This window comes from Lontra canadensis, unplaced genomic scaffold, assembly GCF_010015895.1.
Source record: "Lontra canadensis isolate GAN:19392208 unplaced genomic scaffold, GSC_riverotter_1.0 scaffold13, whole genome shotgun sequence".
Taxonomy (NCBI): domain Eukaryota; kingdom Metazoa; phylum Chordata; class Mammalia; order Carnivora; family Mustelidae; genus Lontra; species Lontra canadensis.
In genome coordinates, this window is record NW_022631007.1 from 14,285,419 (window position 1) to 14,311,475 (window position 26,057).

Here is a 26,057-nt window from a genome sequence, read left to right on the forward strand (position 1 = left end):
GTCAGGATTATTACCTCAAGTAGTAACAACACCTTGAGCTCAGGGAATGATCGTGTCAGATCGGAGGGCAAAGATTTCAGTATGTTGACTGGACAGCAGTAAGGAGAGCTGTCGTTTGGGGAGGGCTCTGGCATTCTCTTAAACAGTTTGCAAATGATCTCCGTCCATCCTCAGAACTGTCCCATGAGGCGGGAACTGTTCATCTCCCTATCTTAAAGATGTGGAAATGGGGACCAGGAATGATTAAGTAGTGTGCCCCGAGTGCACAACTCCCCAGACCCCAAGGCTGGATCCCAGGCATTGTCCCAGAGGCCATTCTCTGGCCCAAAGGAAGCGGACTTTGTCCTCTGCAGACTTCTTTAGTTAAGGAAATTAGAATATTAACGGACATGAAGCAGTAGCATCAGGGGAACAGAATTACTCCTAGAAAAGCAACGTGTCAGAAAAAAACACAGGTGTGGTGAGCGTTCAGTATGGGGAGAAATCCTTCAGTGTTCTGGTGGGCAACAGTGAAATGTGGGAGATTTCTGTCCTGCAGAAGAAAAGGTGTAGTGATCATTAGCGCCCCCCCGAGGACAGACTGTGTGTGCTCTCTGTCTTAAAAATCTGCTTTTTGAAGAGCTATGTGTTCTAGCAAATTCACCCCAAGAAGTCTGAAGTTTTAAAGAGCTTCAGATCTAATATCGCTATGCTGAACATTCCTATCTCACTCAAAACTTCCCAGATATAACTGCTGGTCCAGTTGTTTCAAGCCATAATTAATTATTAAAGTACTCACATAGCCAAGGAATAGTGCCGGCTCCTTGAAGTTCATTGCAGTGAAATTTCACTCATGCTTGCCTTCGGAAGAGGCCTACAGTGACTGGGAAGACAGGAAGCCATTTTCATACCCGACACATTCATTTTGTGTGGGCTGGGTTTGAGCACGCATGGGTTACAACTGGGTAATATTCAATTTGAACCTAAAATGAGGAAAATCTTTCTTGCAGTGTAAAGCTCAGTATGCTAGGTCAATCAAGACAGATACAATCAGGAAGCAATAGGTATATTCATAATTCAATTTGGAGTTTTCTGCTGTTTTGATTTATATTATAATAACCTATCCGCCAGGGCTGACGTTGGACTTCAGCCCACACGTGTCAGATGGTAGCTGGCGGAGGGACCTCTTGGCAGAGGGACCTCTAGAGGTTGGCCCTGGCTGTGTGTGGGAGCTGTCCATGGTGCATGAAACGCGCTGCCCCTGACCCCCCGTGACGCTTCCCCAGCCTTCCCTTCTACTGGGTCTTCCATGATCACGGGGCCCACTAAAGAATCTGCTGTCGTAACTGTTGCATTTGTCCTGGGCACCAGGTACCTTCTTCCTGGGGTGGCCACGCGTCACATTGGCGTGTACTTACAAGCCAACGCTGGTCGAGGGGTCCTTTCAAAGGCAGGTCCAAAAGCGAAACCCTGCAATTCTGTTGGCTGTCTGGGGAAACAAAAATCATCTCTCCTAGGGTTTTCCACTTTGAAGCTGCCTCCTACCTTGCTATTGTGACTGGCCCTTTGGAGAGAAGGAGAAATTGTCTTCTTTGAGTTAAATGATCTGAAAGGACATGGCCAGAAGATTCCTCCTAGTTTTACGATATTTTCATAGTATTTTTAGGGTATCGGTTTCGTCCGCTCCTGTGACTGTATATGAGCCTATTGTTTATTATTCAGAAATGTTGGACTTGAACATTTGCTTAGGTCTCTTTGAATGGATGGTATTATGTGTGTCTTTATAGATTAGTTTCCTTTGAAAATAGTATTAAATGGAGTTGGGAATAGCAGTGCATTTAACAATGGCTTCTCTTACATACTTTTTTTTTTTTTCTGAGCCCTGAAGTAAGGATTTTTTAAAAATAGAACTTATACAAACTACAGTTCCTCTTTGAACCTGGACATTCATGAAGTACAGTGAAAATTGGAAGAATGAGTCAATCCTTTCCTCCAGGAAAAGACAAACAAATCTGAAGAACATTTCTGGCATCTCTGCAGAAGCCCGGCTCTCATTCCCTTCCCCCAGTTGTGTGTGTGAAGCTGTTGCACACTCGTAGCTCTTGGCTGTTTTGTGAATATTGAACTGGGCAAGTGGTTCTTAACCTTTGGGCCTCAAGACTCCTTTACTTTATTAAAAACAACTGAGGAATCCTAAAGGCCTTTTGTTTCTGAGGGTTATATCTTTTTTTTTTTTCCCAAGTTTTTGTTTTTTTTTTTAATTTTAAGTCCTCTCTACACCCAGAATGAGGGCTCGAACTCACGATCATGAGATCAAGAGTCACACACTCCTCCCACTGAACCAGCCAGGCACCGCATCTGTGGATTATACCTAATTGATACTAAGCATGTTAGAAATCAAAACTAGGAAAATTTTAAAATACTCACATCATTTATTTAAAAGAATAATAAACCACCCTTCTGTGATATTGTTACATAAATAACATTTTTATGGAAAACACATTTTCCACAACAAAAGGAAATCTTGAGAACAGTAGGACAGTCTTACTGTTTCCAAAGCTCAGTAGCTGGCTTAATGAAAGAGAGCTGGATTGTCATACCTGCCTTTGCCTTCAGTCGGCTACGATACATTGTTTTAATTAAAGTGTATCAAGAACCTCACCTTATAGAGGGAGGTACTTTCATAGCCATTCAGATCATTGTCGATGTTCTTCTAAGATAATTCATCCATATGCAACATGTGACAGTTGCTGAGGAATGCAACAGGGAATCCGAAACCGTATCACTCACTGTTTCCTTCTCTGCTCAGTGAAGATCCATTGAACTGTCTTTGCTGGTTGAATGACCTTCTGTGTGACACCATGCATAGGTCATTTCAAAAACATTGCTTAGGGACGCCTGGGTGGCTCATTCAGTTAAGCATCCGACTCTTGATTTCACCTTAGGTCTTGATCTCAGGTTTGTGAGATCAAGAGTCCCATGCTCAGCAGGGAGTGTGCTTGAGATTCTCTCCTTTCCCGCTGAGTGTGTGTGTGTGTGTGTGTGTGCGTGCGCGCACACATGCACGCACATTTTCTCTCTCTCTCTCTCTCTCTCTCAAATAAGTAATCGAAAAAAAATTATTTAACTGAGATATGCAGCTTTCCAAATGGAGACACTTTCCATCATATAATATCCAGAAACTGTTTGGTTTTATATCACCGCCCGTCTTGGGAAGGAGCATCAGTATTAGGAAAGTGTGAAGCTCACGGTGAGAGATGCAAGTTGCCAAGATTCTCATCCTCACCGGAAACTCGGGTTCTACACCAGCTACAGATACTGTCCACTCTTTTCCCTGCAGTGGTCATGCTGTTCATTTCAAGAAAACAGCTGCTGAATGCCCAAGGTTGAATAGTCCTATAACGTCTGACATAGTCATTCTTTCAAGTAAAAATAGGTCCCACCAAAAAAGCGGCTAGTTCAGCTCAAACCTCAGACAACTGCAGAAGTATGTTTCTGTGGGACACCCGTCCCCTTCCATGTGTGGCACCAACGCTCGCACACGCTTGCCCTGTTATTACCCAAAAAATTAAGAAGATGTGTATGTACTTCAGGGTTGAAATGTTTAAGAATCAAGGGCTGCCTTTTTTTTTTTTTTTTTTTAATTTGACACAGAGAGAGAAGCAGCAGCAGCAGGGGGAGCGGCAGGGAGAGGGAGACTGACACTGGGCTTGATCCCAGGACCCCAGGATTATGACCTGAGCCAAAGGCAGATGCTTAACCCACTGAGCCACCCAGGTGCCTCAAGAACATTCTTAAGTGAAACTTTCTGTTTGTTTTTATTTAGAGAACATGGCAATGAATACTGACAAGAGGGACTAGTGCAGTTTGGTTCTGCTGCCTGGGTTTATGGTCTAGAACCAGCAGTTTTAGTCACCAGAAAAACAAATTGCAGCTCTAGAAGAGGCGAACAGTGTCTTGGGATATTTTAAAGATAGTCCTGAACCTGTGAACCCCCGGATAGTGAATCAGGGACCACACTTTGAGGACTGCCAAGCTAGGTCATGCAAAGAGGAAAAGTTCAACATATTGACCACAGCAAGTATTAGTTTGTGCTAACAATTATCTCACCTAGACAAGCTATATTACATGTTAATATATTAAATTTCTAGGCATTTATGTACAATTAGAAACCAGAACTTATTGGGAAAACATAATGGGAAAAAAATTTCTGTGATTTTTTTCCCATCATTTGTGAAGATGAAGGGTCTCCATACTGTATAAAAAAATCTGTGTTAAAATCACAGTGGTGTTAATTACATTATCTGTCCTTGAAGATAGTCTCAAAGCCGTGTGTTTGATTCAGATGCTCTCATTCTGAGATGCCAGTCATACCATTTCTACATTTGGAGTTGGCTTTAAGATCTTGTTAACTACTTTTGGTAACGCCATGAACACACTCAAGCAAACCCATCTTTCAGCAGACAGCCAAAGGTAACGTCAGGATGGGAGGCAGTGAGAATCAATATAGTAAGAGTATTTTTAGGGACTATTGATGGATTGCTGTATTTTGAGCTTAAGTCCAGCGCCAGATGCCCCAGAGCTGACTAAGATGAACTCACCATTTACTGAGAACCGTATAGTCCATCACGCACGGAGAGGGCTCTGAGATCGCCAGGCCAGGACCTCCACACCTTTCCCTCTGCGGTTTTGGGGAAAACATCTGGGTTCCAGCAGCCTCATGCCATGTTTGGGTGAGGGCTTACTCTCCCCGCCAGAGCACCGCGTTAGCCAGTCGATGACCTCCAGGTCCTGGTAATGCATGACCATGAGATTGGAGGACAAGATTGTCAGCCGCAAATCAATTAATTCTCCGAGTCCAGAGAGATGCCGTCCACCACGGCACTAATGACTCCGCGGCCCTCTCTGAAGGCAGCCCCCCAGAAGGCTGGAGCCGCGTTAAACCGTGCTTCTGTCAGCAAGCTGGAAGCTGTGGGTCTCTGACACGGCTCTCAATTGCTAGCAGGTTTCTCTCATTGCACCTCATTTGCATCTGGGACATCAATTAGCATGTTTGTTGAGGCTAATTGAATGAAACTCAATCATAGCTCTTAATTGCTTGACTATGTGAAAAGAAATCACATTAATGCAGCTAATTAAGTGTACGGCAATAGATGCAACATAATTAGGAGCGAGAGGTAAAAAACAAGGGATGGCAAAGGTGCAGGAGTGGGCTTGCGGGGGGCCACAGTGCTCCGTTCCTGAGCTCACCGCACGTTCGGCAACGGGTCCCTTTGCTCCAGCGCCTGCTTGGAGAAAATAATCCGCACGATGAGCATGGACAACTTGAGAAGAAAAATGCAAATAGGTTTGCAATTACTACTTTTTCAAGCTGTTGAGGGGCAGGAGATAGCACCTCTGGGGGGCCTGGCTCTTGAGTGGGCCCCGGGGACTTGTTAAGTGCTGTTTAAAAGTACTTGGCTTTGAATTACCCTCATGCCTTGTTAAAGGGTTTTTTTCCCCTTTTATCATCGATCAGCATTTTCTACAAGGAACAGGAGAAGGGTAGTATCTGTAACATTTGCATATCAAAATCAAGCTTGCTGTCTTTACTTCACCCAGTGAGGCCCCAACCTCAAACCTGTAGGGCCGCGTGTCCCACTTCTGAGGAGGCGACATTGGTTAGTGGTCCTGGCTTTAATTCCTCAAGTACCAAGCTGGGGCAAGATGAAAAGGCTGGGTTCTTTCAAAAACAGAAAACTCAGCGTCGTTTCTCTTGGGGGAAACTTGAAGCCGCAGTTGCGCGCCTTTGCATTCCACCTGTTTCCGAAACACCATGTTGAAGGGCTTTTGTGGATTAGGAAGTGCATTTTGTAAGGTTTGTAAAAATGTTAGTGGCTTGCACTGTAAGAATTGCCAAGTTTATATCCTGGTTTGTTTTTTTTTTAGATCTAGCTCCTCTGAAGTTTTGGTGCCTAACTCAAGCGAGAAAACAGATTCCCTGGCCCATGCTGAGCCAAAGATAAATGTGTTCCCTTGCTGCATTGTAATCCAAAAAGCAGACACTTGGTACATTTCTATAATAATTTTAAATAAAATATCATGGTTATTGTATGTTAAAACATGCCTATTAAAAGAACCCATGCTGAGGCTTTAGTCACTATCTGATTAGCCTCATTTTAGAGCCCATAAGCAATAAATGCTCAATTACACTCCTGTTATTGTATTTTAATTTGTTAAGAATTGGCATTAAAGAAGAAAGTTATAGCAAGTTGATATTTTTGAAAGAGTAACTATGCAAGAATGAACTCATTATGTACAAGCCTTAACTTCAGTGTTGAAGCTTAGGTTGGCCTATTTTCAGTGGATATTAATGGAAGTAAGTTAAAGATGTTTAAGAACAACTTTTTTTTTTTTTTGTGGATGACCTTGACCCTCAGCCCTAGATTAAGCAAAGATCACTTCCCTTCTGCTTTTTGTTCACCATCCTCAACACCCTGAGCTCATTCATGAGGTTCCATGTATTTTTTCCAGTCTGTCTTATCCTTCTATCTAACTTAATGGTAACAACCTTCTGTCTTTGGTCCACATCCTTTCAAAACATAGCTCTTTCATGGTTAATTATATTTTGGGGAGTTTCCCAAGCATCTTGACTTCCAGGTGGAGTCTTGGGTCTGTCAAGATGGCGGAGACGAACGCCAGCCAGCCTGTCCTGCAGGGTTGCATCAGGGCCTCTGCTCCTGGCTCCCATGGCTGACAGCAGATCTATGGATCCCACTATATCTCTCTGGGTGGTGACTGCTGACAGAGGCCTAGCCTCCCCACTCCCATTGAAGAGCTGGTCTGTTTCTGACCCACTTCGGTACAGCTCTGGATCCTTTCTCTGCTGGTCTTTGCTCCCATATTCCTCCTGGCTCCAGCCTTGTATAGCCTTTTGAACATTCTTTGCACGTGGAGGTCCAGTAATTCCTAATTCACCAGTAAGCCCGTCACCCTGGCTCTCATTTTCCTCTCCCATTCCCCCACCTAGCAACCAGTTCTTGGGTGGTACTTTATACTGAAATGTAAAGAGACCATCACTATCCACCTAGACTTGCCCCCGGTTCCATGTTAGCTCCTGGTCATTCACCTCCAGCATGGAAAGAATGGCAAGACACCTTTTTCTGGATACATTGAATCACTTGGAGAAACACAATGCTTAAGTACCACACTTACTCAGTGTTCTTTCTTTTTCAACATCCAGCTATTATTACACATCCATCCATGAGCTCTGTGTTTTCTCAGCACCATACCACCAAACTCTCAGACATTGTCCTGGTCCTTAGTGAAATCCTTGACCTTTTACTTAGTTTTCTCCTGAGCTCCCACCAGAGAGCTTCATTCTTGTCTAGGCGCTTAGTGGTGTTGCTATCTGAGACAGAACAGTTGTTAAAAAATAGTTTCCTACTGCATGGAATTTTACCTGAAACTTAGACAAAGTCTGGGGTCCTAGTGTGCCATGTAATAAGCAGCAGTTTAAAAAACATGATTTCATATGGATACTTATTTTCTCCAGCTGGTCTGTCCTCCCCCCAGTGGAAGCATTTCCTGTGTCTCCTTGTATTTCCAGGGTCTGGGTTAGTTCAGGACACAGAGGCTGTGATTTCAGTATAATGATGATGCCACCATACTAGACAGATCAAAACCTCATTATTTTTAAAGTGCTTGCCACAGTGGAAGGGGTCATAGGATTATAACTTATGGTGTCTGATAGAACCTTGTGTCCTAGATTGTACGAGGTCTTCTTTTTAATCTCTCTTGGATGTTTAACATTTTGAACAGGATTACATGCAGAATGTTCATGGTAAAGAGATTGATCTTCTGAGAACCACTGTGAAAGTCCCAGGGAAGAGGCCACCCCGAGCCACGTCGGCCTGCGCGCCCATCTCCAGCCCTAAAACCAATGGCCTGTCCAAGGACATGAGCAGTTTACACATCTCACCAAATTCAGGTAAGCTCATGGCAGACCGGCACAAGAACCCAGTGGTAGGTGCCGCTGGTCGCGGGACAGTGTGGAGCCTTGGAGATGAAGTGAGGTTAGAACCATGAACATTGTACTTTAAGGTTTAGAAACCTCTTCTCTTCTGTGGATGGTCATCTTCCCTACGCCTGTGGTTCTGGGACTGCCAGCCAGCACATGGCACCATCTTGAGTCACAGTCTCACAAACCAAACCATGAGGTTTTCCCAGAGATGTGTAGTTGGAAGTAGAGTTTTGCATATGATTGAGGATTTAAGGGCCTTCTAAAGTATGTAAATGAGCTGTGAAAGTATCAAGGGCTGGTGTGTATTTGTAGTGACTAAGTGGATGAAAGTGGAAGAGCTATTTGGAACAAGATTGAAAGGAAACTATTGGACCTCAACTTTCAGTTCTCTCAGCTTCATATTGTTAACTTTTATGTCATTCTTTTACACAACTTTAATTTTCTTTATTCTCTTTTGAAAGGAGATTTGGTCTTTAATTCAGGATCAGAGGAAGTGTTTCTCAAATCTAGATGTGTTTAGAAATTCCTGGCCATTGTGTGCAGTTGCAGTCCATTCAGAATGTCGTGGTTCATTTTTGTGAGTCTTTGCAAATGGTTGCCTTCTGGCTTTGACCTTCCAGTGATTACTTACCAGAGAAAAGGCCTGAGTCCTCCTTCTAACACACTTTAACACACGGGTTTTTTTTCTCCAGCAAAAAGTCCCTTTTTTCTCTTTGACATACATCCAGTCTTTTAAAAATGAATTAACTGTTCTTTGGGACTTTCTGGCATATGTCTTCTCTGCATCTTTCTCCTTCTGAGGTGTCAGGTGCTTTGAAAGACAGATCATGCTGACCCCAAAGTTCTGTGGTATACACAGTGTTGGTTGGTGAAAGCAAGGTAGTAGAAAGGGGCCAGAACTGGGGTCCATTGGGGCTCTACTGTGTGATACCAAGTGGCGTTGGACCACTAACTCGGTAAAGTTTTACCACCATATTAGGTCGATCTTGCCTGGCCTGTGTGCATCACAGAAATGTGATGGCAGGTAAGATAATACATATGAAAGTTTTGGGAAACTCATAAAGTACAATTCAAACATCAGATGTTATTAAAAATCCAAAGAAGTAGGGCTTTCTGCTAGGGAGACACCAATTCATTCCAAAATGGTGGTAAGGTCTCTTATGACCTGCTGACCTTCCTTCCGAGACATACCTGAAATTTCCCTTCTCGGGATGGTGTGCTAACTCTGGGATAAGAAGAGAGAAAATAAGGACCCATGCTGGAAGGAGGGATTCTGTATTAAATGAAAAGTTAATGTCTTCACTACTTTGTATTTATTAGCTTTTTCAAAAAAATATTTGGTGAGCGCCTGTCCTATGCCAGGAACTGTGTATGCTGTGGATGTGGAGACCCCGATCTCCAGAACTTACACCTGAGTCCGTCACCGTAAAACGAGCTCATTTTCCACTTCTTCTAACCCAACATGCCAAACCCACCCATTTTAGTCACATGAACAAACATTTATGGCATATCTGATGGATGCCAGGCATGGTGCTGGGCTCTGGGAACACAGAAGATTAAGACTCATTTCTGCTGTTGAGAATCTTGGGCTCTGGTGGGGAAGAAAGCCCAGCAGGCAGGTAAAGGCAGATCTCTGAGGCAGGCCACGGTACAAGTACACAGGGGCCTGAAGGTCTAGGGGTGATGGGTCCAGTTTACCCGAAGAGGTGGACCAAGGCTCAGGGCTTGGGGGGCGCCTGTGCAGAGTGTAAAGAAAGGATGGATGGGAATCTGCCAGGCACAAGGATGAGGGAAGAGCCTCAGTGATTTGAAGGAGTTTTAAATACATAATGTTTGGAATTTGGAGTTTTTTTAATCTTGAGACTTGTGTTCTTTGGTGCTGAAATGCCCCTTGTTTTCCTCAGGAAAATGTAATGTTTTGTAAACAGAAAATATAAAATGCCTTGTAACTTTATCATATGCGTGGAGTGGCTCATGTCCTGTGCCTCGGCTAAAGGAGCATTCCTTTAGCCCCTCTTTCTTTCTCTTGAATGCCCTGGCATTGGGTGGGTCGGAGGGTTTGGGGCGGTGCACAGAATCCCTTTCCCTGCTCCCACATTCAGCTGATGACGGCACGTTCTTCCAACCCTTAGCCAAGTTAATTCCTCCTAAAGGGAACCTGGTTGATGTTTACTCTTCCTCGGAGTAGGGACGTGGAAGTGGGGCTGTGACGTCACAGGAGCACAGTACCACTTTGGGGAAAGACAGTGCCTCGTGGTCACAGCGGTGCTCAGGGACGTGCCTTCCTTGTCTCTGCATGCAGGTGACCTCATCGGCTGGTGGCCCTCTGTCCCCTTGTTCACAGGTGCTCTCTCACGTGAAGAACAATTTTAACTTGAAGTATGTTGATGTTATTTTAAGTGGCAGACTTTGACCTAAAAATAGGTATTATTTCAGCTATTTTAGGGCTGTTTGCCAAAGAACTTAACATGCTACTTAACTGTATTCTTTCTCAACTCATTTGATTTCTGCTGTTTTGTTCTAGAGGTCCAAGTTAACATGGAGATGTTTGTTTCTTTTCATGCTTTTCCTTTTTATTTGTTTTCTTATCTCAATTACTGGAATAGAGCAATGTTTTGTGCCTTCCCTTCTTGTAACTTTTTCACTTGTGTAGACGTGATAACATGCATGTACCCAAATCCTTGAGTATACCATTTGTTACTGTCTTACGACAAATGTCCCTAAGTGAAGTGACTCAGTCAGTGGTTATATACCAAGATCTTGGTATGCATTTCCAAAGTAATTTCTAGAAAGGTTTTGTTACACAAGTACACTTCCATCTCTAAAGTGAGTATCCATTTCACCCACACATGCTTGCTAGCATTGCTGTTACCATTTTGGAATCTATACTAAAAATACCTCATGCTTTGTTTATTTGGGTTTCTTCAATTAACACTAAAGTTGACCATCGCATGCCTGTTGATCACAGATATTCCTTATGTCACAATGGTTTAGATGTATCTTTTCCCATTTTTGTATTTGGTGTTTGTCTTTTTCTTACTAGTATATAAGAATTCTTTACATGTTAAGGATATTAATGTTGTACAATATGTTCTGTAGGTATTTCTTCAGTTTATTATTTGCTTTTTAAATGTTATGGTCTAATTTACGTATAGAGGTTTTCCCCTTTTTAATGTATAATCAAGAATATATACATATGATCAAATTATAAGTCTTAGTTCTGCAATTTCTGCTTTAGATATTTAGAAACCCTTTAATAATAATCCTGAAAACAGATCACAATTCATAAATATATATTTCTGAGTTTTGCCGTTTTATTATTGTTTCTTTCTTAAGAATATTTAGCCCTGAATCCACCTTTAATTTGTTTGCCTCAATTATACACAATAGGAAATCTAATTAAACTCTTTTTTCAAATAGATAACTAATTGTCCTTTCTCTGTCGAACTGTTTACTTATGACTGTGTGTGTCACCTTTATTATACAACTAACTCATTTAATCAAAATCACTGTGCTTCTGGGCTTGGGAATCTTTCAGTTGACCTGTTGTTACCATTGTGTTACCATGTCTGGATTTACCACAGTTTCTTAGGTTTATGATTCAATTTATATCTGGTAGTAATATTACTCTTTGATTTGACTGGTGTTCTTGGCTGTTGCCACTCATTTATTTTTTCCAATAAACTTAAGACTAACTTGAAACCTTCTCCTTTCCCCGAAAAATAATCACATTGTGACTCATTGACAGTGCTTTTAATCTATCAGTTAATTGGGGAGGAACTGACATCTTTACTATATTGAGTTTCTTGTCAGGGAACACAAGTCTTGACCAATTTATTCGAACCTAATATATATTCCTCAGAAAAATGTTAACACTTTTCTTCATTTAGATGTATCATGTCTATCCGTCTGTTAGTTTATAATTTTTGATGAAATGTGAAGCTAATTTTGGGGGGGAGAGGGTTGGAAGAGAAGGAGGTTGTCTGTTATCTCATCTACTTTGCAAGAAATAAGAAAGCTCCGGGTGCCTGGGTAGCTCAGTGGGTTAAAGCCTCTGCTTTCGGCTCAGGTCATGATCCCAGAGTTCTGGTATCGAGTCCCGCATTGGGCTCTCTGTTTAAACAGGGAGCCTGCTTCCCCCGCACCTCTCTCTGCCTGCTTCTCTGCCTACTTGTGATCTCTGTCTGTCAAATAAATAAATAAAATCTTTGAAAAAAAAATAGAAATAAGAAAGCTCATAGTCTTTATGTTTTTTATATCCAGTCATTGTATTGAACTCTATGTTAGTGGGAATATTTATTCAAATGTTCCTCTTGATTTTCTAGTATATGATCTTAATGCATCTCACACTTCAGATATGATAATGCCTAATTGTATGTTTGTGTTGACTTTGGAATACCTTACTGCTTTGGAGTTTCGTGGGCAGTATGAGATCCTCCCTTCAGAGACCTTGCACTCTGGTGGGGGCAGAGGAGTCTGAAGATAAACAGATAAGACCATTGAAGTTGGTGATCAATGCTCAAGGGATGAAGGGGGCAGCTGGATAGAAAATCACTGGTTGTGGGGGTGGTCTTATGTTATTCCTAGTATTGGGAAATGCTTCACCAGTCTTGGAATATTGACTGCATTTCAAACATCAAAATGCTGGAAATGTGATGATCTTCATGTCCTATTTTGACCAGGGCTTAGGGAAGGGAAGGAAAAACACATCCAAGTAGCTGCCTTGTGTACTGATAACTGAGCCTGGGTCTCCCTTTGGGGCCCACAAGTTACACAGAGCAGAAGAGCCGCAGTGAAGGTGGGGAGGCCCCACACTCCGTGGGGCAGCTGCGGAGGGCAGGCATGGCGGGCAGAGGGACACATTCAAGAGGAGCCTGCCATCAGTGTCCCCACCTCCAATCTGATGGTGACACTGACGCTTGAAAGAGAAGGGAATGGCTTGGGGAGCTCAGACATCCACACACAGAGACAGAAAGAAATGACAAGGAAAGGCAGTCTTGCCGTGAGGGACGTCACTGACTCACACCAGCCTGCCCACGAGCCCTGCGCGGTTGATCTAAAGTGAACCTCCCAGTCAGCTTGGGCCACACACCTTCCAAAGGCTGCAGGGCCAGCCCCTGCCTCTGCCTGATGGACTGGCGGGCACACGTTCACAAATACACTGCCAAGACATTTGTGGAAACCAACACTAAAAATGAGAGAAACCAAGATAAACTGCAACTGATCCTACAAGAGAGTGAGAGGTGGGGAAGAAGGAAGACTTAAGAGGCTAATTATTATTGTCTTCATAAAAAGAAACAAAGTTTATATGAAAAACCTGGGGATAAAGAGTCCTTGAAAATTAAAGAAAAATTGATTACAAAAAGAAAATTTTTTTTTTTTTAATTTTAAATTCAGTAGATAGGTTCAGTGCTGTAAAGACCATGGCCAAGGATACTGTTGGTGATTGTACCTGTGACAGCAGAAAGCACACTAGAGGTGATGAAGGACATGTTAGTGTATTCCATCTGAAGAGCCGAGTGTCAAGTTCAGGGGAGAGGAAACTCTGCAAACACAGACAGATTCCCAGAAAGCATCCCAGGCAGGAAGAGAGCATGCTTACCTACCAAGAGGGAACTCTTCCGGCCTGTGGACTTCAGAGCAAACACCACATGCTAAAAGACAATGGAAGAATTCCTTTCTAAGGACAAGTCATTTTGAACCTAGAAGTATATGCAGGGCCAAACTACTATCAATAAAGTATGGAGAAAGAAAAAAAATTTTTAGATGACATACAGGGATACAGAGACAAATTACTTTTTGAAAAATTTACTTAAGCATCTACTCCAGCAAGAAAGAGGAGGAAGAAGAAGAATCCAGGAGATATTTATTCAGGCCTGGTTAAATTCCCCCTTCCTGATCACATCTCCCCCTTCTTCCAAGGTCACTCAGGATGTCCATGGCAGTATCTGCCTTTCCAGGTGCTTTTTGGTTTGGAACCCGCATCACCATTCCAGTCAGAAGCCACATTTTAGTGAATCCATCCGACTGTAATTTCAGGCATACTTCCAGAGAAGACAGATGTCCCACAGTGTCTTCTGACAGGAGTTGTCAGCCAGGCTGGTTTGGTAGAATCGTATCCACCCACAGTGGAATACTGAGTTTTGTCAGGTCTGAACGTTATTCTGACACTGAAGTAACAACAGGAAAATGTAATGGTCTACAAAAGGGCCTTGAGAGGCAGAAACCCTACATTGAATCCCACCTTCCCTGTCTTAGGACCTTATGCAGATGAACAGCGGTTTTTTCATTGCCGCTGTGGGCAAGGTACCTACCTCGCTCTTGGGAATGCACCTTTGCAAAGTCCAGGAGCCCAGGGCCAGTCTCCAGATTCCATCAGGAATCCATCATATTTGTTGTGCTTGTCACTAGTGAAGAAAAGGAAGCAAGGGGACAAAAATTTTGCATGGATTTTTTCCATGCTGGGCACTGTTGTTTCTGTCGCCTGCGCGCAGCCCTCATGGGTCAGACACACTAAACCCATGCCCCACCCCCAACAGCGTTCCCTCTGTTGTGGTGGGAGCGGAGCTCTGCGGGACCAGCCAGATCTCCGTGGGCACCAGGCTCCTAGGCCATGTCCCCCCGACTCTTTATTCTCACACTACCCCATTTTGGTCCGAGATGCCAGATACCTCCCTGTCCCAAAAGTGTGTCTTTGTTGGGTATTTGGAACGGTGACTGTGTTTTTATCCTCAGCAGAGCAATGTGTAGGCCTTTGTAGCAGGAAACCTTGCCCCTCCTCTCCCTCCCTCCCTGCGCTTCAGGCCCCCAGCGGTTTCAAAATATTAAAGCCTCCGGGAGGGTTGAGGCTGATTTTTCTGGGGTGGGGGCGGGGATCTCGATGTGTTTTGAGTATTGAACTGCCGTTGACATCTAAAGTCTCAACCATGCTGTTTTCCTCCACACTTCAGTAATCAGGACATCCAGCAAACCCATAAAAAACCAAACTAATAGCATGAATATTCAGTGACCTAGAATACTAATTATTGTCATGAATATTAATGTGATCGGACTTGCTTTTTCCTCTCCTCTTTCTCTCCTGTCCTCTTTCTCCCTCTCTCCCTCTCTCTTTTTTTCCACTTAGCCGGCTCTAAAGATGGGTCATAATGAGAGCATTTAAGAGGGAGCGCGCTCTCCGCCGTGACAGGGACTGGGGTAATAAGGAGAGCTTGATTAACGTGGTGCACTTGGGGGAGAGATGAGAGGCTTCACGTGGGCCTGTTCGGGGGAGGCAATGAGACACCGGCGGCTCTGTTGCTGCTCCCGGAGATTAATGAGGCCTAAGAGTGCATTAGGAACAGTGACAAAGGTTTGATCTAATGGGCTCAGCCATTTTTCCTTTGAGTGACAGACGCACAGAAGTAATTGGCTGTGCAGAATGGCAGCTCATTGGCGGTACTTAAGGATACATTATCCCCGTTGTGTGGCCCGCAGAGGCTGTTTATCAAAACTGCTCACACTGCAGACGCCGAGCCGCTAAGCTGCTGTTACAGTCGTAATAGCTATGAAAAAATAAATAAATAAATAACGCAACATCAGAACTAGATCCGTCGTCTCCTAGAAACAAAGTTTTTCTTTGTTTAGTTTCAAATGGTCTAGAAAACATTTTAATAACTCCAGAGTCTGCGCTGGGCACAGAGGGAACCGCATGGCTCCTGTGTGTCTCCTGGGTCGTGGGCCTCCCACGAGGGAGGGGACCTACCCCCTACCCTGACTTTGCTTTTCGCTGTGTTTCTGCCTCAGTCACCCCTTCCTGTCGCACACTTTGGACTTTGTTTGCCACGTTAATCTGATTCATAAATCGGGTCCTTTTGCTAAACACCCATCTAGCCACGCGGTAGAACGCTTGCGAATAAAAGCCTTACTGGTTGAGAATTATTTTGCTAAAAAATAATCCAAAAATCAGTATCCCACGATAATCTCCTTCCACAAACCAGGTTTCACTTGGAGTAGATTTGATGGCTTTTTAATAACTCATTATTTTTAGGGAAAGGAAGAAATATTTTGGGGCATTTCTTTCAGACCCAAAACATCAGGAAGTGTGCTACCTCTGTAACTAAAAGAGACACTAAATTTACTACTCTTCAGAAGAGTTGCAACATCTTCAGCTTTTGTGAGAAAGACACTCTTATTGCTGGCTGTTTCTGTGTTTAGATGTTTGTGCCACTGAGGTTTAGGCAGATTTCTGTTCTGTTGTTTCCATCCTGAAACTGTAAGCTCTTTGAGGTGGAGACCATTACTTACCTTTCTCTGTTACCCTCTCCTAGTTTCATGACCTCACAATTATTTTATCATTAAGTAATGCTCCTGAGCATCGCCGCCCAGGAGAAGTATAAGGGATGACCACTGAGGCTAAGCACTGTTTGCTTTCTTTCCGTGCAGCACTCCATGGGCAGGACCGTTGGGGAGGAATCCAGGGATAAATCAGAAGCATGCTTTCCAGTCTAAGGAAACCTCCTTCAACTATTTGAACCCTAAGTGGGGTTTTCTTTTCTGTGAAGACTGACAAAAGCACCTTGATCTTGATGATTTCCATTTAAAATACTCAGGATACTGAAAAAAAAAAAAAATACTCAGGATACTGAGCTGTCTTTCCCTATGGGGACAGATATTCCCATAAGTAAATAAAAGTTGCTTTAGAAACTCTGTTCCCCCTTTCAGAAATGTGCATGCTTGGTGAAGAGTAGTGTTTTAGCTGTTCCCGTGATGCTTTCAGGACCAGAACGTGGTCGGCATGGGAAGAGCTGGAGGAGAGAGGCGCCCTGAGAAGGACCTCGTCCTTCAGGAGGGGGGCTGAGTGCTGTCTGGGGCCTGGGGAAAGAGCCAAGCCCACGGTGGGCTTCCTGGCTGCGTGCCTGCTCCCACTCAGGCAGGGGTGTTTTCAGAGTAGTCATGACATTCACTGTATCCGAGCCTTGTGGCCTGGTGTTTGGTCGTTACCGCTCGTTAAGAGAACATTTGTCTTTCTGGAATATTCTGCGGAGTGGTAAAAGGCCCATCTGCACACCACAGCCATGATCTCTCTGTAAGAGCTGACCTCGTAGGACCAGAACGGAGGGCAAGAAGTGAGCACTTCTGAGCATAGACCCACATGACTGCCGCAGTCTCCTCCCTGAGGAGGGTAATGAATGTACTGACAGCCAGAGAAACCTGCTCTCAAAATGGATTTTGGGCAAAACACCTATTGTGTGTATCATATAAAGGAGAAAGAACATTTTCAAGACACAACTGTCATCAAATGCAGAAGAAGAAACTCAGTGTTGGGTGTAGTTTTTAGGAGTATAGTACCAAATTACAAAAATAGAGGAGAAGACACAGACATCTTGGGCTTTATGTGTTACAAAACATGACTGTGTGAACACTATAATCATATTTTGTTGCTTAGATTTTATTTATTTATTTATTCGTCAGAGAAGGAGAGAGAGGGGCACAAGCCTGGGGAGCTACAGAGAGAGAGGGAGAAGCAGACTCTTTGCTGAGCAGGGAGCCTGACACAGGACTCGATCCCAAGACCTTGAGATCATGACCTGAGCCCAAGGCAGATGCTTCACCGACTGAGCCCCCTAGGCATCCCTTAAAAGAAAATCCTTAGTTTTATTTTCCTTTTGTGCAATGTTGCTTATATTTTGTTATCACTGCATTGCTATAAACTCGTTCCCAAAGCCATACGAGTAATGGGCGGTAGGCAGGCGAGCCCGATGTATGTACTTTGTGAGCAAACACCTCAGAGTCTGTAGTAGCAGGTGTCCCTGCCTCCGATAAAAGTGGGCAAGAAAGCGTGGGCATTGTTTTCACAGTGATGAGTGTGGCGCCGGAGAACTGGGACAACATGGACTTTGTCTTTGGAATAAATATATTTGGACTGATTTCTAAATATAATCCCTTAAAGTGAGCGCCTCCCTTCTCATGTGCTTAATATGTTCATCTTGAATTATCCTGAACGCCAGATTTATATCCATCTCCAGGATGCAGTGGCGGCCCGGCCGCGGCACGTGAGCAGGCCCAGGGCTTCTCCAGCTCCTCTTCCTTTCTACACATCTGGTTGTACCCTTCATCCTGTTGGTACCATGTCCCAGGCCCATGGTTTCATTTCTTCTTTCCCTTTATAAATTGTGCCTCTGATGGCTTGGGCGGACTTGGTCGTAATCCTTTGGAAATTCTGGAAGACCTGGAGTGGTAGGAGTGTTGTCACGCTGTCCCAGCACTAAGCACTGCTCAGGTCCGTACAGCAGGTGCTCAGGATGCCTCCGAGAGCATGCATGTCGGCTCGTGCATTGTGAGGACGACTGTAATAGCCAAATGCAGATGTGAGCAAGGGACACACGAGGAGACCCCGGCACAAGAAAGACGTAAGGATGACATTCAGACCTTTTAGATTTTAAAGGCAAACAAAATTAGCATTATTGGCATTTTCAGCTTTTAGTAAAAAATAAACCAGAGAGAAAAGGAAAACTCACCATTGATGAAATTAATAACAGCTTATATCCACAGAGGCTTTGTGGTTTATAAAGTGCTTTATGCAATTTGATGTTTATATTAATCAGCCACATGGGGCATATTATTGTCATCATCATTAATGTTATATCCATTTTACAAATCATGAACTGAATTGTTTTCAAGATGCCCAGCGTCCATCATCTTTTGGCCAGTGGTCTCAGAAAATCAGCAATATATGCCACAAGTCAGAAAGACGTTAATGCTGTTGGACTGAGTAATGATTCTCCCGAGATTTTATCCTAAGGAAGAGTCTTAATAGAAGATGTCCTTTGCAGTTTTGTTTACTCTAATGAGAAATTGGAAATGAAGCTATCCGGAAGTAAGAAAATAGCAGTATGAATTGTCTGCCTTAAATCAGCAAGATGTCATATATCTAAAATTATTATGAAGATAATGGAACAACACATGAAGAGGGTTAGAAGCCATAAGAAAGAAGTGTAATATAAAATTACATCATTCCTGTGGCCATCACAAAGAAGAATCGACGCTCATGTTCAGTAATGAGTTGATCTGTTACATGAGATTCTGGAAGTCTTCTAATTGACAGCACTCGTGCGAGGTAAGTTTTAAAGACATTGATACAACAAGAACGATTCAGTGTTTTTTTCCTTGGACATCATAATCAGAACAAGGAGAAATCCAAACAAAATGAGCTATTTCTGCGTTTTAGGAAATAGGTGGGAACTGGTCCCAGGACTGTAGTCCTGAGTGTGGCCACACTGTTGTAGGTGGTAGCAAACACGTCCACTGTGACCGCCGGGTCTGGGCTCCAACATTCTCTCCTCTCTGGTTAGCACATATGGGCATATATCCCAGCGAAGAGGTGCACCACGATTCCTATCTCAGTAGTGGACGTATTGAGTGCACTCTAACAAAACAAGTGTCAGTTTATAACAATGCAGAATCCCGGACGCCTACGTCTTTAAGATACTGAATGTGTCCTTAGAAAAAATCCTCTTAGCCTCAAGTCCTGGATGCCAAAAAGGAGGGCAGATTTCCAATGCAAATAGTGCAGCGAACGGCCCTGCTCATAGGCACTTAAATCATCCGTATCTCACTTTTTATGGTAGTGTTGTGAATTATGTTTCTTTTTGGGTTTATAATTGGAGGACGAACAGATGGCAAAGGCCTATTTTGAAGTGGTGTGGCCATTACAGTAGCCTCGGTCGCCCTGCTCCGATTCCAGCAAACTGGCCTTCTTGCTCATGCTCAGCGGGGGCTGTGCTTCGGAGGTTTGCAAGGCGGCCTCACACCCCAGACTCTTCTCACACTGGAGGCCAGGTAGGAATGAGAATCAACCCCCAAAACTGATCTTTTTCTCAGTTTGAGCCCTCCGAGGGTCAGGGAAAGCTCCTATCAATCCTATGCTGTAATTACGATTTGTTTTTAAAAAGGTATAAAATCCCACAGTAGATACCAATGTCTGCGTTGTACTGGGGCCCTTGTAGACCCCTCTCTGCGTCATGCCCCCCTCACGCAAGGCACAGGAAACTTTGGGGTCTCTAACCTACTGGCAAGCACTGCTGCTCTTTTATAAGCTACTTTACCAGTAATTCAAATACCAAATATTCCTTTTCCACTTTAAGCCTTTGAGAAGGCCAAGCTGTGTTTGTGAAGATGAACTAAAACGGAAAGTGCAGTGAGCAGAATTTTGTATTTTACAAGAAATAATTGTTGATGAACCTTTATTTGAATGCTATGAAAAGCCTTATTTCAGAATATATTTTTAAAAATCAGAGCAAGCTATTTTTTATGTAATAAGCCTATAGCTTAAAAGAGGCATTCTGTCTTTGATGGCATTTGGTGGATGAAAACAGTCATGTTCAATAGAAAACCAGCATCTTTTTCATGCTCGTTTGAGATCAGTTCAGGCAACATACTGATATTCATTCAGATATAAATGCAATAGTCACTTTGAAATGCAAATTGTTTTAAGAAAAATAGCATATGGTGGAGGTAAGTACCTTTTCAAATCAACTCTTACACTTTAGGGATATAAGTAAAGCTAAAATTATTCTTTGGGAAGAATCTGGCGCTTTTGACACATGGAAGCTGGGCTAATCAGGGCGGCCCATAAGCACACACATATCCATATCAAGGAGATGGCGCTGGGACTCCATGGATTAGCATGGTAATGTAGCCGCCCCCTGCTAATCAAGGCCAGCAGCCAGCTGATCCGGAGATAGGGTGTTAGAGGAAGCACTCTGTCTGAGTTCAGAACGGGCCAGGTAGTCAACTGTGTATATCCCGATATTTGGGGAAAAGATAGTGAGACAAACAACAAATAGGTCTTTTCATGACTCCCTTGCTGTGGAAGCAGCAGCTCCTACTGTGAAGGGCTGGGCCCCTCTTTGAGACTTCATATTGGTACCCCCGTCTCCTCTCCCCCACCCCCAACTCTGTCTCTCACACTTGCTGACCTGACCTCTGTATCCACAAACTCTTCAGATGACCCATTTTTAGCTTTTTTGGGGGGTGAGATACGTTATATCAATAGAACACACACAGAGAAAGTGCAAAATCCTGGTAGCTAAGTGTGCAGGTGGCCCATCCTCAGATTGGGAAGCAGCAAGTGGCCGTCAGCCCCCGCCTGTCCCTGCTGTCCATATACACACGCGCCTGAGGGTGGTTGCTATCCCATCGCTCACTCCTAGGACCGGTTGCTTATGGATGGTGAACCGTTGGGTGGGGTCACAGCCATTGGTGCTTGGGTTGGTCTTCTCCACACATCCTGTCTGTGAAGTTCGTCCTGTCGTGGCCATGTCAGCATCTGTCCTTCCTGCTTGTGGTGTTCCACCGTATGGACATACCATGGGGCGCCTATGGTGGGGAGATGTCCGCCTTTGCTGGTTCAGGGCTGTTCTGAGGAACACCACTGCGAGCATTCTTGTACAGGATTTCTGGCACAAGTGTTAGGCACTTGTGTGACTAACATCGGACTGAGTGTGTGACTTCCATCGGACTGAGGTAAAAAGGAAAACAGGAATCTGGGGAGAGAGGCTCGTATTGGACATCAGGTGAGTCAGAAGAGAATTTGGGTAGTCCCGGGATTGCGTGAGATCCCTCTTTCCACACTTTTCTGGAGGGGGGTGGTCTCCGTTTCCAAAATCTAAAATAAATCTGCAGCATTCCGTAAAGTCTCTCCCACACCCTTCCAGGGGCTGTTCTTCCTGCCCCTCAGACCTTCCTATGACTCCTGTATTCCTCGGCCTTCTGTTTTGGGCTCACATGGGCTTGTCCAGTCAGATAGACTTGAATGTCATATCTTGGTTCTCAGCCACACGAATGAAATTCTGCAGCAAGATGGATGTGTGTTCGGATGAGTACCTGCTGGAGTCATTCAGTCTGACTGCCCAGAGAGGCCCCTCTCCTGGGCACAGCCGCTCAGAGCTGCTCCCCATTTGAGGCTGACCCCGACTACGTTGAGAATAGTGTCCAGGTCCCCCCGTGTATCTCTATGGTCTTGGTCTTCCATGCTTGACTGCCAGGAATAGATCAGCTGTGGACTTCTTTCACAGATGAGAACCCCAGATCCTCAGCCTTAATTAATAATATGTTAATGTGAAATGACTTACCATTCACTTGAAGATGTAGGCCTAGAGAACTTAGGAAATAAAGTGAGTTTAAGCTTAGCACCTCTCTTACTTGCTTTAGAGGTATTTTCAGAAGTGGTGAGAAGATCGCAGTGTGGTCACACGTCGGGCAGACTCTGCTGGGTGTGCATGCGTACAGTCTAGAAGCAGGGGCTGGTGTTGCTTGACTGGTGCCAATTCGTGACATTTTTTTCAGAAATACAAATGAAATTATGCATTAGCCTTTTTTGGATAGGGTGTGTGTGTGTGTGTGTGTGTGTGTGTGTGTGTATGTATGTAAAAATAAGCATCAGAAATTGACATAAAATACCATAATTAGATCTGTAGAGTTATTTAAGATAATTCATGAAACATTTGGGGGTAGCTGGTTTCTTTGACTAATGGTTTCACTCAGAGCAAGTCGAAATGCCTCAGAGGGTAACCACTGGACCAGGACTGCTCCCGCGGGGAGTGAGATACTCCAGGGGCCACAGTGAGCCACTGAGACTACTTCCATGGGGCCATGGAGCACTGGTTTGCGTCAAAATTAAAACCTGTGTCTTCATGTGTTTACCTTTAAAGGCAAGGGCATGTCTGTGTTGATCCCCAAGCTATATATTTATGGCAAAAACAGGATTTTTAGCCCTTCATAATTTTTTTCTTACATCGTAGTTAGTTGATCTTTTATTGTTTGGTATTTAGAAAAATTTTAATTGATATTTAAAATTGAGTATATACGAGAGATTTGCTCTCTTGGGAGAAAATCAGAAACATTTTACTTCTGAAACAAGATTGTTCTTCAGCCAATTTTTGAAAGATTTTGTGACTCGCGGGTAGCAAAGATGAGGACTGGGCAGGCAGGTGTGTTTTCTGGCTGCTGCACTGGCCATTTGGAGAGCACAGGCACAAGCCCACTGTAGCCAGATGCTCTTCATTTTTTCAAATAATTCCAGAAACCACAGATTTTTAGAAGATCTCTCCCAGATTCTGCCTTAAAAAAGAAATCATTGTGTACTCAGGAAAAATCATCTACGAGCTCAACCCAGACTCCAGGCCGCAAGTCTTAACCACATTCATGTGGCCAGAACTCGGTCACGTAGTGTATCTTGAGTCCACAGTGGGGGGTTTGGTGTGATTGCGAGAAGGAGAGCCTCACACACTGCAGGGCCCTGAGGTTGGGCTTCCGAAGAGCTCTGCCCACCTGCTTTGGGTCTTGCGCTGAGTCGGCAGTCACACACCAGGAGCACACAGTCTTGCCGTAAGGTTCTTCACAGGTCCCAGTGGGGTTCCTTGAGGATCCCCTCAGGAGCCAAACCCCAGAGCTGCTCCCCAGCAGCTTTATACATTGAATGTGCTATGCTTGAAAGTTCGCTTGACAAATAGCTGGAAGCTTGAGGACCCGGGGACCCGCTGCAGACACGTGGCCAGCTCCATCACATGGGTTTCCTACAGTGTGTACATTTCAAGGAACCTACTCTTCTCCTTCCACAGTGGCTATTTGGCCTGGACATGAAGAGTTTGTTGACCTAAGACGATCTCTTTGTCGGATACCCCCGTTAGGACACTGCACGTGTTCCTGTCCAAGTTCAGACCAAGTGGGCTGCACTGTGTGCGAGTGGATACCCTAGGGCTTCTGCTGTGTGTAGTCAGGGACAGGTGCACTTGGGAAACTCTGCCTTTCAAGGGAAGTGTGTCAGGAGGTTTTTAGGCTGGTTGTCGTCTGGGAGCCACTCCTCGGAAGGGAAGCCACACTGTGGGCTTAAGTGTCGTCCTGGCATCATTGGCTCGAAAACAGACAGTGAAGGTGTTTGGGTACTTGTGAGCCTTGACCTTGTGTGCCTCAGGCTGGTGTAAGAAGAGGTTTTGTGGACAGAATGCACGCTTGATCGTGACTTGTCACTGGTGTGATTGGGCCGCACAGAGAGGAAAGAATCATCTCCTCAACTTTTTTGCCAAATGGCAGGTGTGCCCACAGGCAGTTAGGCTTTGAGGCAGGGGGTTGCTGGCTCAGCGGTGAGGTCACATCTTGTGTGGATCTTCTCTTGGTCCCCTCTGTCCTCTTTCCAGCTTTTTCTTTGCCCTACCATAAAAGTATTAGCAGTTTCCTCGGGCCCCTATCTGCCGAGAATTCATGTGATGAAAGTAGAAATGGTTTTGAGGTCTTAGGGTGGGTGGGGTTTGTCCTGAACGTGGTTCTGAGTGTAGGTGTTCGAGATGAGGATCCTCCCAGGGAAGAGCAGGCCCAGGGTCTACAGGTGTGGGCACCGGGGCTGGTGGAAGTGGCACAGACATCAGTGGGGCAAGGGGAGGGGTGCCCCAGCAAGTCTCAGGGACAGCCAGCCCCAGGTGACTGCCCATCTCATCCCTCTCCCATATCTGCTCCCCACTGTTGAGCCCAACAGGAAGCCAGTGGTTGCAGCCTAAATGGGTACCCTCCTAGGAGAGCAGGGCAGAGGAAGAGGATGGTGGGAAGGTGGCCAGCAGACACCTATATGGACATTGGCTGCAGGGGGAGACCCATACTGCGCTGCCCAATGGGAGCACCTCGTCCGCCCCCCCAGATGGTGCCCTGCTGTGGGTCTGAGCCCCAAAGAAGCATGTGGTCTGTCCCTGATTGCCACCCCCACTGACTGTGAGCTGCTCCTCTGTGTCTGAGCTGCCAGATGCCTGGCCCTCCTCCCCAATCTGCCATGGGGGATCGGCCCCCGAGTGGGTGCAGGAATCCTGGCCAGCAGCATCAGTCATGATGTGTGCTTACAGGATTGGAGGGCCTGAGTGGGCCCAATAATCAGCACCTCCGTGGTAGGGGGGAAATGGCTAAACTGGCTTGGACCCTGCAGCCAGACGGGGAGCCAAGAGCGGGCCCCTGACCTGCAGTCCTGCGCGCTGCCCGAGGGCACCTTTGACAGCAGGCGTCTGAGGTGGCAAAGAGCTCCAGTTGTCGGTATCATGTTCGTAGTGATTTCTGGGTATCTGAGCTTCAGCAGGTGCCCCCAGGATGTCATGTGCGCCCACGTTTCCAGAGGAAGGTCTGAAACAGCAGGTGTTAGGGCAGGGCCTGGGGGGTCTGCGTTCCTAACGAGCTCCTGGCCGAGCACTGGTCTGAGAGCCACACTCAGGAGGGTCTGGGTCCGCCCATGCTCCAGGTCCTGAGGTGTTGCTTTCAGCTTTTTTCTGGAAGTGGGTAGAGCTGCCTGGGAATAGTTTTCCTCTGTGACATTCAAAGTGTGCCCAGTTCAGATAACAGCATAAAATCAGTATCCCATTTTAAGGTAGAAATATATTTTTTGAAGCATCTCATCTCTGTGGACCACTTGTTTGTTGCATGGCTCACGTAGGCATTTCAGTAGATGATCTTGGGATCACAGTCCAGTCGGTTGTCAGTAGCAGAGCCCCAGTTCCCACATCTTGATGGCTCACCGGGACCACCAGAGTTCTGTGGGAAATGTGCATTCTCTCCAGCCCCAGCCCCAGCCCCAGGCCTTCGGAATCAAAATACAAATATTTTGAAGCCTCTGTTTTTTAAAAGTTCCATGGGCAGTTCTGGTAATTGGCCAGATTTGGGAACTACGAACCCCATCTATGCACTTAAAATCTTGTGCTATGAGAGGCTTCTATTAAAACAATTTGAACTTGATTGGTTCTAAACTAAAATAAGCAGGAAAGTCTAAAACAAAACAAACCTGATCTCTCTGAAGATCTGCATCCAACACATGAATTAATTCACTCACAGACGGTAGGATGGCTGCACTTTAGAGAAAGGCACTGTGTCGTGATTTTGAGTTTATAGTTGATATGACCAGGAGATCACTCTTTCTGATGTTGAGCTCCTGATCGCTATCATCCCACACACAATGGGACCGTTCCATCACCGCTCCATGTGCTGAGCAGTGACGAAGGCTGTCTTTCCTCTGCTGGGCCTCTTCGGGGTAAGAGTGAGCTAACCTGGGTTAAGAGTGCATGTCCTC

The 26,057-nt window shown here is 44.9% G+C and overlaps 1 protein-coding gene across 8 annotated transcripts in view; it reads left to right on the top strand.

Moving 5' to 3' along the window:
* The window catches only part of AGAP1 (ArfGAP with GTPase domain, ankyrin repeat and PH domain 1), a 505,060-nt gene that overhangs the window by 328,093 nt on the left and 150,910 nt on the right, over positions 1–26,057 (top strand). For all 8 annotated transcript variants that reach the window (XM_032857552.1, XM_032857553.1, XM_032857555.1 and 5 more), the window contains one exon: positions 7,780–7,948. In XM_032857552.1, coding sequence (XP_032713443.1) covers positions 7,780–7,948 — 169 coding nt within the window. The remainder of the gene's footprint in view (positions 1–7,779; positions 7,949–26,057) is intronic.